At 39.5% G+C, this 13,016-nt stretch overlaps 1 protein-coding gene across 2 annotated transcripts in view; it reads left to right on the forward strand.

The window, feature by feature from the left end:
* Positions 1–3,123: 3,123 nt before the first annotated feature.
* Positions 3,124–13,016, forward strand: part of LOC140278379 (A disintegrin and metalloproteinase with thrombospondin motifs 14) — a 55,862-nt gene continuing 45,969 nt past the window's right edge. For both annotated transcript variants that reach the window (XM_072373364.1, XM_072373365.1), the window contains exons 1-2: positions 3,124–3,538; positions 3,881–4,314. In XM_072373364.1, the coding sequence (XP_072229465.1) occupies positions 3,460–3,538; positions 3,881–4,314 (513 nt within the window). In that variant the 5' untranslated portion in view covers positions 3,124–3,459. The remainder of the gene's footprint in view (positions 3,539–3,880; positions 4,315–13,016) is intronic.

The following is a 13,016-nucleotide window of genomic DNA, read 5'->3' on the forward strand; positions in this document are numbered from 1 at the left end:
ATATTTTCCACTTGTTCACTCACAGTATTTTATATTGTATATTTTATGATTTTCTTCATACACAGTCTTTTTCTTCTTCTTAATGTGATCTTTACTGAGTTATTCATTCACATTTATATATTTATACATGTATGTATATATATACTATTCAGACTTCAAATCCAATTCCTGCAGAGATGAGTCACTTCATGGTTGAGACATCTAAGGAGGATTCATTTCTCACCAGGTATTCCACACTGATTAGAAAATCAACTAGCGTTATTGAGCTCTGTGTGTTCTGAGGTATTTCGACCCACACAGCATACAGTTCTGTACACTGCCTCTTGTTTACCCAGTTACAGAAATCTAGTGCACTGTAAAGTAAGTGAGAAGTTTCAGTATAAAAAAATTTAGAACGGCAATCCAAAATCACTGCCTCACTATAAAGTGCACCACGTAGAGTAAGAGTGGATAATTTCAACTTCAGATGAGTGTAGAAATATACCTATATGACATCATGAATCCAGAATGGACACAGCATCTTTTTGTCACACAGCTCTGTTATGTGGCAACTACGTTTTATGATGTGGACTAATGCTTATTTTTCTATAATAATAGGTTTGAATAATGGCTTCCCTTGCCAGGGGTGTCAGTTCAGTATATGCTAACATGTATTGCTCAAAAATGCTTGGACAGTGTATTTCATCATTTCATTTGGAGGACTTGCTGCAACAGTTTTATATCTGACCCCTAACAGGAGAAACTAAGTGTATGCTGACCTATTCCTGTAATTATAGGGACACAGGAAATTCTACTGGAGCCACACATGTGGAAAACACTCCAAGAAAAATCAGGCTTGCTTAAGCATGACAAGTGAAACTCATACACTCATTCTGAAGCTCACAGGCCCAGATCCCACCGTCCATACACTGCAGACCCTGCCCCCACCCCCCACCCCCCATCCTCAAGCTGTTGGGCAGACGAGCAGCTGCTTTGCATCTCCCTACATCTCGGAGATGAAAACTCACATATTTTCTCAGCACGCTGGCATGGCTAGACCACATTACAGCACACTCTGAGGCATCCACAGTTCTACACTCTGGTAACACAGTGGAAGCGTGATTCTTTGCAGCTACATCTGCATAAATTCAGCTGCATTTTAGACTTTGAAAGCCATCATTGTGGAATGTTTATGGGGAAAAACAAAAAAGGTTGTACTTTCAGACATTTAGGTTTCTCAAGACTTTCTCATATGGATACATGTATCTTATTGTTGGAAAACTCAAGAGCAGGGTTCAGCTTGAGAGAAGAGTACACTACAGTTTCGCTCTTATGCTCCTCTTGTAAAGGACAGAGTGTTCTGTAGTAGAAAATTGTTCTTGTGTGTGGACTTAACCACAGACTGTGAGTGCAGCTATTCATTTCTGAAGGGAAAAAACAAGGCTTCTAATTGAATACTATTCTATATTGTGGAATGTCTTTCTGGCTTTTGGAAACACGTGGAAAAAATAACTCTAAATAGTATGGATGGAAAAACAGCATAAAACTTCTCACAAGGCAGTTAATGGTTTCCATCTCTTAATGCTGTGGTTAGTTTCCACTGCTTATTAATGCACAACTTTGGATCACCATCCAATTCTCTCTCTGCTGCCCAGAGGGGACGTCTGCACAAACCCACACCTGCTCTACATTGACCATCCTGGGAGCTTTGAGCTAATTAGCCACACATTGAGTGCATAATAGGCAGTGTGCTCTTATCTGGGGCCCAGACAAATTTGAGGAACTGGGGAAGGGAAAAAGAATATCCAATCTAGACACCTTATTTCTCAAAAAACACCTGAAAGGTAAGACTAATTTCTGCCCATCTCCCTTCTCTTCCTACCAGAGTTGTTGGTTCAGTCTCAGTGTGGTCATGTCTGACGAAGTCTCGACTCCTGCAGGGTTAGCAGTGGCCAAAATAAAAAACTGAGTAGCCTGAGTAGTCATCCAAAGTTTGAACAGGCTTTCATTCCACTGATGAAACCTACAGTAGAGTTTTTACACATCCTTAACCTCTAATGATGCCACTGGATTCGTTCCCTTTCTGCAAATGGAACATATGCTCACAGTGACATCTGCAGGATTAGCCCAGATTATGAAATTTGAGATTCAAACTGCATGAGGTAATTATATTGCATAATTTAAGGTTGACTTTCTTGATTATGGGAACTGCAATCAACAGAAATGGAAAACGTATATTAAGATCAAATCAGACAGCGTTCCTATATGTAATACATGACTATTTACAAGGCACCCTTGAATTTAACTAACATACTCTTTGACATGATATTTAAAAAATAGTTAGTTTTCTTGCTGTTTCAAGGTTCATTCACATTAACTTATCCATCAACTGCAACTTCTGAAAACATATTTGCATTGCAGCTGCCAAAAACTACAAGGGCATCTTATTTTAAGAACGTTTTCTTTAATTTTTTCCTATGCTATATATTAAGTGTATTTACTATGTTCCATTTTTCATAAGTGATATTTACTGTAATCGTTTTCAGTAGATGTATTTTTTTGTTGTCACTAGTCGCTTTGGTATGAAGCCCAGGAATGCGTCCCTTGATTTATAGCCATGTCATCACTAACATATGTTTGTGAGCTAATGTAAATATGCTGTATAAGAGTTATTACCCTGCATCTGGCGTCTGGACTTTTTCACCCTGTTACAAAAAGAGTAATAGATTATTTTACAGAACATCAACAGTAAAGATGGCCTTTTTCCACTTAATCTGATAATACCCCAGATAACACCCATAATCTCTTTATGAGTTAGAAATATAAACGTTTGGCTCAATGTGTCGTTGTCCAGCAGAGAGAATGCGCTCCCATTGCTGAGCTGTAGTGGTTTTAGTTGAGCAGTTGTGCGTTCCCCAGCCGAGCCATCGGTGCGTAATTGTGCACGACTGGACGGCAGATGTTTCGCCACCGAGACGCTCTGTCTCTGCAGACTTTATTTGAACCCTTTCTAGTCTCCTTTTTTAAGCGTAGGCGTGCGTTAACTTGGACTCCTGCCTTACTAAACGTTATTTGAGGAAGAAAAAAAGAGAAGAAGAAGAAAGGGGGGCGGGTGGGGGCAACTACTTCAAACTGTCCCGGTTCTTACCGGAGAGTTGTCGTCATCAGCACCCCAGATATCCCCCCCATTTAGCTCCCTAAATGGATGGGGCAGTCTCGTTCTATGCAGTTCAGCGCAGGCCAAAAGACTGGAAGCAACTTGTGAGTATCCGTCAGTTTGGCGTCTAGACGGGATCGCTCAGAAATGCCCGGCTGCTTCGCTGGAACTCAGCTCTGAGGACTTTTCTCCTGCTTTTGTGTTTTTTTTGTTTTTTTGTTTTTTTGTTTTTTTTTTTTCAGGAGGAAAGACTCTGCTCAAAGTTTACAATAGAAAGGAAAACTTTGCGCTGAAGTGGCAGCTCCCACACTATAGCCATCGCTATGGATTGTATGTATTTATTGATGTACTTTTCTCTCAGTCAAGTATTTTTGGAGCATATTTTCGCTGCAGAAACACACGGTGAGTTATCCATTTATTTCCTTTTTGTGGTGCCTTCGTACAGTGTGGAGAAAGGCACTCTCTGGGTTATGTGCAGGGAATTATGATTTAAATTAAGTTCTGTTTCCACTGCTAAGTCAGCATAAGTTTGATAGTCTTACTCATATTGATGACAATATGTCCCCTAATTTCTACAGACATAAATAGGGCTGTCATGCTAAGATATTCCTGTGTGCTTTAGAGAGCACTGTTTCTTCTTATTAATGCATGTCATTTTACATAGCTTTACAGTATTTTCCATACCATCTTGCTTGGCATAGATCTGTGAATGTGACTCTGACTTGACACTATCTGTCCCATCAGAAAAACTCTCTGGAAAGTTAAGTGAATATGGTCTTATCGTGCCATTCAGCACAGACTCCAATGGCCGGTACATTTCTCACGTGGTTTCTGCTGGAAGTGGAAGTAAAAGTGCTGCTGCTGCTGCTGTTGGTGCTGCTACAGAGGCGGTCTCAAACCTTGGCAGGACAAGAAGGGTGGCCCGCAGTGCCCCAGAGATGCCCTCAGTCACCCCTCCCTCATCTCAACACTTGTTTTTCAATGTCACTGTGTTTGGTAAAGAACTTCACCTCCGCCTGAGGGCCAACAGGAGGCTGGTGGCCCCAGGGGCTTTTGTTGAATGGCAAGAGGACTTTAAAGAGAAGACCAAGGAACACATACACGGGGACTGTGTTTTCACTGGGGATGTGACTGACATGCCAGAGGCCTCTGTGGCTATCAGCAATTGTGATGGGCTGGTAAGTCAGACATACAGAGAATGTGCTTTCCCTTCTTGGGCTCAGTGTGAGTAATTGTCACGCAATAATTTATATTCAGAAAGTCCTTCAAAATGTTCACCGAATATGTATTTATTCTTAAGCTTAGAACAATTTTGAAGGCTACTTTTGCAGTTCCTTCATATTTATTCTGCTTTACTTTGTGATACTTTGCAGTGACTTTTGCATTACCTCTCAATAACCTTTTCATTTCTGCAGAGATGTAATATGATACTTTAACATATATTACAGTTGACCGCTGCCAGTTGTGAATACAGTAACAGTCAGCGCACGCTCAGCTGGGGCTGCTCAGGCACAAGTGTACACACTGCATTAAGAAATAAAATGCTTCTTCAACTCTCTCTCTCTGACAACTGTGACCGCAGGTTTGAGATGACACAGCTGTCACTGTGGGCTAGCTGTGCTTTGGTTGTTGTGACTCTGGCTGTGACACGTTGTACTGTACTGAAGCTGTATCACTGACCTCCTGTGGCATGTTGGTAACATACTGGAAGGTAGCGCTGCAGGTTTAAATTGTAGAACAGCTCGACATAACCATAGCACCACAGGTTGAACCACAGTAGCAGTTTCAGTCCAAATAATAAACACTTGTAGGCCACAGCCTCAGACGTCACAACCTTGCATGCAACCAGCAGCTGTGTTCTGAGTAATCGAAAATGACCATTTAATCTAACACGTTAAGTGACATGTCATTCCCCCTTTTCTTTTTGTGGACTCTACACAAACATGGCAACAGTTCATACATATTGTAAAGGAAAGAATTTCAAGGTAACAAATGTTATTTTAAGGTATGCAAAATTATTACTTAGAAAAAATATTCTCCCTGTGCTCTTTCAGGGCAATCATTGATAAATGAAATAATATCCAGTAAATATTAACATTTTCTTACTAAAACCTCCTATAAAAAATCTTTTTGGAGCTGAGGGAGATTGTAGAATCATCTGTGATTCTCATAGTAAGACCTTTTTCACATCATATGGTCTTGTTTAATCTATTGTAATAATGAAAGTATGGTATCAACTTCAAAGGCGATGTATAAAATGAAAACATTTTTTCTGTGCGGGAGAGCATATATGTGCGTGTCTGAAGTTTTTCAGGAAAAAAACACAACTGTTACTTTTTTGAAGACTCCTTAAGCCTGTAAATATGTCAGATTTGCAAGGGAAAGGGATTTCCCAGCTGATTTTTGTTGTCCATTCTCCTGCAATTTAGAGTGTGGTGCATTCAATGTACCTTGGAAAAGGGAGGATTATACTATTTTATTCTAGCTTTTTTTCTTTGCTGGTAACAACAAATCATCGTCAGCAGCAACAGTTCACCTAACCTATTACTAAAATTAACTTATAATTGTCTGCCTGTAGTTTAAAAAAAAAAAATGTTTTAATGTTTATATTTAAAGAAAGCTTACTAATTGCTATCTTTAATTCTTTTTCCAGTTCGATGTTGGAAATTCTGATTTGCAATTGCTGATTAATGCACCACCCTCTATTTTTAGAAATGCCCTCTGTCTGTGGCTGAACTGCAGACAAGAGAAGTATTTGTATTTTAGAATAAAATTGAGTCAAGTATTTTCTGTCATTACGGTGAGCGGAAGTTTGAGCCCAGTTGCCTATTGTGTTATTAGTTGCTCTCAGGCTACTGTATGCTCTCTCTCATGCGCTAATAATATGCTTCAAGAGTTATAGAGTGAAATTTGTATTCAATTCATATTTGCATTGTAGTCTAAAGTCATAGGACACATATCAATTAAGACGGAGCTATAAAATCCTAGTTTTAAAAGAAGTTGAAATGTCTCTCTGTATTTTGACCAAAGTATGTCACAGACATGTCATTAGGACGTCAAGAAAGTGTGTCAACTTTGGGAAAAAAGACAGAAGAATATGTCTCCTTTATCAAACTGAGCTTACACTGATCGGCTATAATATAAACACCTCTTAGGTTATATTGGTAGACCTCGAATATAGTTCTGGTATGTTTTGGGTTGTAATAGATTGACGGACCAATTAAAGGGCCAATTTTTTATTATTTTTTTGCCACTGATTCGGCTGATATTAACGTCTTAATATCAGGGTTGCGACTGGTAAACAACAACATGGCAGCCATCTATACTGACAGTTGAACACCCTGCCCCTGCAGTCTTGGTCTCGCTCTCTGACGGCCTTTGAAAAATCAATATTGGTCAGTTTGGAGGTGCTACCTTGGGCTCTTTGTTATGTTCCACAAATATTAACTGATTATTTTTTTGCAATTTTTGTATAGCCCTTTTGCGTGATTGTTGAGGCCTTTTTCTATTTCCTTGTTCTATTTTATTAGTGACTGTCTTCACCATTAATGTTGTGTGCATGGTGCTGTCAAAGTAACATCCATATGAAAGCTGGAGTTTATCAGAAGCGCCATTATTCACTTTACATGACAGTGATATTGTGGCAGATCAGGCTGTTGGACCTCGATCGTGAATGTGCTCAACCCCAGAATGAATTAAATCGACTAGATGCATCGTTCATTATTTTCTCTGGTTTCACCAATTGCATTGAGGTATGTTAGAGTGAAGCCATAAGTGCCCTTTAAAACTAGAAAGGCACTTGTGGGGTGCAGATCTCCACCAAGGTCAGCATTGGCACCATAATTGAAAAAATTGTTCCTTCACTCATGTTCCACCCATCCACCAAGTGTGAAGAAAGTGAGGGGCAGAGGAAGCATGAATCAGCATCATGAAAACATTGTTTTTCCGCCACAGCATCATGTGTCCCTGCTTTAGTACCAATCAATACTTCAGCCTGCTCTCACATAGTCAATGGTGTCATCGTGGCCTTTAAATGTGTGTAGAGTTGTGATGGAGCAGAGCAGTAGCTGAGCCACTGATGGATGTTTGTTGTCATGTAAATTAGAGTGAATTTCCAAACAGAAATGTGACATTTGAATTGACAGGTTGGTCTTCAAGCAGTTCCCTGAACTTCACTGACAGAAATATCGTGTGCTTAATGGGAGTGAAGATAACCTTTGACCCAAGGTGTGACAGATAGACACATGCACCTTTTCATTCATGCCTCCTTTTTGTAAATCATCACATGTTCAAACACCTTAGGGACAAAACCTTTATTCACTGGTTCAAGTCTGCACTTCGCAGCAATTATCACTCTTTAAAAATGTTGTTTTATGGTTTTTACCTCGAGCCACATTTTTCCTCTCTATTCTTGACATGTATTTTTGGACAATTGGGATTTTATTTGTTGCATCTGCACCATACAAAGACACAGATGACTCCTTGCACATGTATTGTCATCATCCACGTCCTCACTGGTTTTTCACATTCACACCACAAACCATTCTCAAATTGAGAAAATGAGTTAAGATAGATGAAGTTGTGTCCTCTTTAATGTAATAACAATGAGTGGTGTGTGGACAATGCCATGTTGTGTTCTCCGATCACAACATCATTTTCTGAAAGGCTACTGTGTGCCTTTCAGTGACTCAAGGGTACGAATGACGAATTGGCCCCCGTGCAGCACAATGCTGCATTCACCTATGGGCATGATAAGGTTGTCAGACCTCTGTGCCTTCAACAGCTGGTCATCCAGAACTCATACATCACCTAAGTTTCACATAAATATCTAGTAGTATAGAAGTGGGAAGAAGTGACATTTAATACTCAAAAGATCAAAGAACCAAGTAACGGTTACATCGTAATGTTCAAGGACAAGCACAAGACATTCCCCTAGTGGAGGATGTTAAATCATGAGTCACAAAATGAATCACAACGGTTTCCAAAAAACTTCAGCAGATTAAACTTTGCAAATGAGATGCTTCAGAGTGCCAGAGTCAGGTCAAAAGAGTTTGTTCCAGCCGCATTCTTGCAATCATTTCTGGTCCTTTTCTTATGTTCATGTTGTGGCTTTTTTGTTAACCTCAGTCTGGCAAGGTTTGGCTCTCTGTGTATTTATTTTACAAACATTAAATTAATTTCCGCTCGTTGTGTTTGATGAGCTGTCTTCGTTTGTATACTGTTACCGTTCATTCTCCTGGATTTTTCTTTTCTTTTTTTTCTTTTCTTTTTTCTTCGGGAGTTATGCTGTGGCCATTCACTTTGTAGCTAAGATAAAGAAACAACATTGATGGAATCAGTCAGTAATTAACCAAATCAGACAAAGAAGTATCCATCATATAGTAAATCATAGGGAAAGCAAAATTATACAGATAAGTATCTCAATAAAAATACACGTCATATATAGCTTTGGGGTTGTTGTATTTAAAAAGACATGTCACATTTCAAAGATTTGTTCATCTTTATTAAATTGCGGCAGGCGTCTGAGACAATGTATTGTTTTTTTAGTTGGGTGAACTTATCCTTAGCTGCAGACAGACTCTTAGGAATATCGTCCCTGTGTTTCCTTGCATCGAAACCAACATAAACATGGACTTGTCTGTGCATGCATGGGTGATCAGAGAGCATTTGAAGTTGCACAAACAGGCTGACGTGTCTACTTGATGTGGAGGACGTAGAGAAGATCTTGCCTGATTAAAGGACTTTCTTTGAAAGGTGTAAGAACTTGAATCCCGCACTTAGATCAACCAAATGCGGGCCAGATCTGTGAGATTCACTGTGTGTCTTGACTTACAACCAGCGCTCAATCTTCAAAGGCGGCTTGAATGATTCCCCTATAGAGAACAAACACACACTGAATTGGGGCATATCTATAGCACAATGTCATATATATATTTATTTTTAAATTCCCATAGCGTGTACATTAATGGAAACAAAATGCTAGGAGTTGTAGGATGCAGCATCACAGCAATATGGTTTGCACCTGTGCTCCTGCAGAGAGGACTCTCAGTAACAGAAAATGCTCCCCTGCCCTGTTCCTGGTGGTTCAACATGAAGGGCATTCCTGACTCATGACATATAATTGCATACTATAAAGCTGCATATTGATTTGGCATCAGTATTTAATTTTACAGAGCCACCAGTGTGTTAGGTGAGGTTGCGATGCAAGTGAGAGCCAACCTGCGCTTCCTGTCTTGTTTTACTATGGTTGTTTGATTGCCCTAATTTAAACATCTATAATACCTCTGACTGTGACCCCTGCTAGATGGCAACAGCTGTGCGCTCCAGGCGGACATGGAGTATTGTTGTGGTGTAATGAGTGATGGCTATGATTATACTGGTGCTGCTTATGTGTTGAGAATAAGCCCATATGACAGGCTGATTGAGTTACACGTGTGATGGAAACACGAGTGCTTGATCACCACACTACTGTAGGAAGAGCGCTATTTCTGTGCCCATCGCTTAAAAAGAGACAGATCCACCTAGCAACAGTCAGAAGTCAACCTGCTTGCTTTTTTCAGGTCTGGGGAAGAGGGTGCAGCTTTCCACCCATTGGAAATGGAAAATGACTGCATAAGTTGTTCTATTCATGAATGTCTGCATGAATTCTGTGCTGAGCTGGTCCAAGTCCAGTATTCCAGTATCCTCTTGTGTTCCAGCACTCTGCTGGCACGGATGTAAAGTCACTAAATTAAGAGCTCCATCAGTGGAAGCCCAACCTCTCTGCCAGTAATGTGATTTATTTCCACTCAGTCTAATCCTTATTTGCAGCAACTACAGTATGTCTGTCCAAACAGGTGCTCATTCAAACACACAAAGAAGCAATGAATGCTGCTACTGCCTCTCTTTGTACTTTTGCTACTTTTACCTCTAATACCGCAGTGATTCCTTCAGCAGGGTTTGCAACTACAAAACTTGCTATTTCCCTTGCTACTTTAGAGAGAGTATATATTATATTCAACTTTATTATCAATGCACACGTCACAGGTACAGGCAACACAACTACCTGTGGTTCTGCCAGTAGAACCAGCCCTTCTTGTATAACAGCTAGATTATGCAAACAGAAAAGGTAGTATTGCTATCACTGTTTCCATGTAATTGTCCAGCATTTGCTCCATCTTATTCTACTACAAATGATGGCAGCAACTTTTAATTTAATAATAACACTTTAGCAATTAAAGTTGTGGTACTGAACTTCAAATATTTGAAGGACTGCATTTTACCAAATCTTTAAATACATGCATTTAATTGATTTAGGTGCAAAACTTGATGGAATGGAAAAAAAAAACAAAAGTCAAGAATTTATAGTAAAGGTGTTTGGGTGGTCAAGATGGTGTTCATAGATGCTATTATGAAACAGGCTCTAGATTATATGTATGTAAAATTAATGGCTTCATTAGTGTATTAAAATGATGGCATTCCATTCAGTCATTTAGACAGCAGTCAGACTATGGTTAATGTTTGTTTTATGCAGACATGCTTTTGAGAAGGACAGAGAGAGCCATGATGCACGTGAGCTGTTTCTCTCTGCATGAGGTAGGATATTGAGCCAAGCAAGGCATATCTGTGAAGTCCTCAGACGGCCGTAGTTCAGTTCAATGTGCTCTTACAGTGTTATTGGAAAAAGATGAAAAGAATATTTAACTATGGGGCATGTGGAGAGTGGCTAGACCCATTTGAGTTTAGTTGAGAATATACAGGGTCATGAGTTACAGGGTGATTCAAGCCCCAACCACTTTATGTGGGTGCTTTAGAAGCTTGATTTTTGCTGTTCAATGCATGTGTGTTACCAGTGAGGTGAACTTGCTGGGATGTCTGCCCCTGGGAAGATTGACAACTGCCTTAAATATTTTCCACCCATGGATAATCTTTCTCAGTGTACAATGATGGATTGCAAATTGTGTGCAAATGGTCTTAAAACACTTCCCAGGTTAATGGGGAGCAACAATTATTTTTCGGTTATCACTGCTGTTGAACTACTGCTCTTATAGAGGTGCTCACACTTGCTGTTGATCAGTTAATCAAATGTATTTGATTGGCAGCACCTGGCTGCTACTTACACCCTTTAATCCTATGGAAGGAGTGAGATTTATTTACTTAGATTTTCCAATCTACATTAATTTAGAGCAAGTGTAATGTTATTGTGTCGGTGTTTTCAGAGGAAACCTGATTTGTTTGATACATATGATACCATATCAATCTCATCCCTGTTCAACAGCTTGATAAATCTGGATATAATAATGCCATTGTGTTGCATATATTGTTTTTGTATGTATGTTTTTGTGTTATGATACTGTGTGTTGCACTGGCTTTACATAATTATATAAAGTTTTCTTGTTCCTGGTCTTGGCTCATTCTTATGTTGAGTCATGGCTATGACTTGGTCTGGGTGTAGATGAATCTTAGTACATTAACTACTATAGGTTCTTGATCTGTGTAATTACAATAAAATAATGAGAATAGTTTGCATCCTTTAAAGCAGAGTTGCCGTGTGTGAACCATTTAGCTCCTTTTAGCAGCTATGGAATCATCTTCTTCAATTAAGTAACCTCCTTGATGGCTGAATTATTATCACCCATGCATGCAGACAAGTGTTGGTGATCATAAACTCATTTTTCTATTTATGGTCTTCTTTTTGATCACCAGTTATGCATGCCCTTTGTGGCTCAGCACAGTGATATGTGAAAGCTGATGAAAAGGAATCAAGTAGTAATCCCCTGTTCCCACAACCTGTCTCATACGATTATTTCAGAGCCTGCAACTCCGCTGCACCACTGAGCCATGATTTACTCGCTTGCCTATTGATCTTCACGGTTTTGCCACAAAAGCTTTTGTCCAGCATAACAGATTTGGAGCATACTGCCAGTGTCCTTTAAATATTGCGTCGGAAGGCAATTCTTTAGCTTTCTGGTCAATGTAAATGGGATTATGGATTTTGTTCATGGAGTAAACATCACGGAAAGAGTGCGCAGCTTGATCTCAAATGTGATAGTGGATTACCATTTCAACTCTCTGTCACGTTTATGGATTAACAAACAGCATGCCTGGAACTAAATTACACGTTTCTAAATAATCTGCCACAAATTACAGGTTGAGCCTCCGGAACGAAGGCTGCTTTTTGATTTCCTCGCATCCTTGGCCTTAGGCACTTTTTCCATTTTTAGACAGTGTTTGTCTGTCATACGCCATAAAGGATGCCTCTATCTGATCATCTCAGCAGATAATATAAGAAGACCACCATGCTTGATGCCAGCAGCGTTGAGCACGCTTGATGCTTGATGCCAGCAGCACTTTGTGAAAAGTCTCTTTTCATATACAGAATAATGCATAGTGAGTGTGCCTCGAGTCTCTGTAAGAAAGGGTATCATTATGTTGAGTGGGTGGACTGAAAATAAAAAATATGAGTACAAGATACAACACTGTTTATCAAAGCTCTGCAAGACATGAAGTGAGACACATGATTTTCTGTTGAGAAAGACTCTGGTATTGCATGTTTAGGTATTAGGTAGCATAGTTGGTTATGTTTTCTTATTTCTGGAACAGCACCCAGACTTTTACTTCTTCTTCTTAATCTGTTTCTGAAGGTATTTTGAGGGCTGTTGTATCGGGGTATCTGCAGACTCTACTAAAGACTGCAGAAATGTATATAGAAATAAATATTCTTTTTTTTTTTTCATAAAAAAACAATTGTACATGTTAGTTTTTTTTCAAAGAGATGCACACAGGTAAAGCTGACAACTCTCGTTTGGTTTTGATATAACGTAAGTGTGTCTGTCTGTGCTTTGTTGTGTCACTTTCCTGCACCGAACAGGCGACAGACTCTGCAGATCAGAAAGAGTCA

This window comes from Leuresthes tenuis, unplaced genomic scaffold (assembly GCF_036924035.1).
Source record: "Leuresthes tenuis unplaced genomic scaffold, fLeuTen1.0.hap1 SCAF_20, whole genome shotgun sequence".
Lineage (NCBI taxonomy): Eukaryota > Metazoa > Chordata > Actinopteri > Atheriniformes > Atherinopsidae > Leuresthes > Leuresthes tenuis.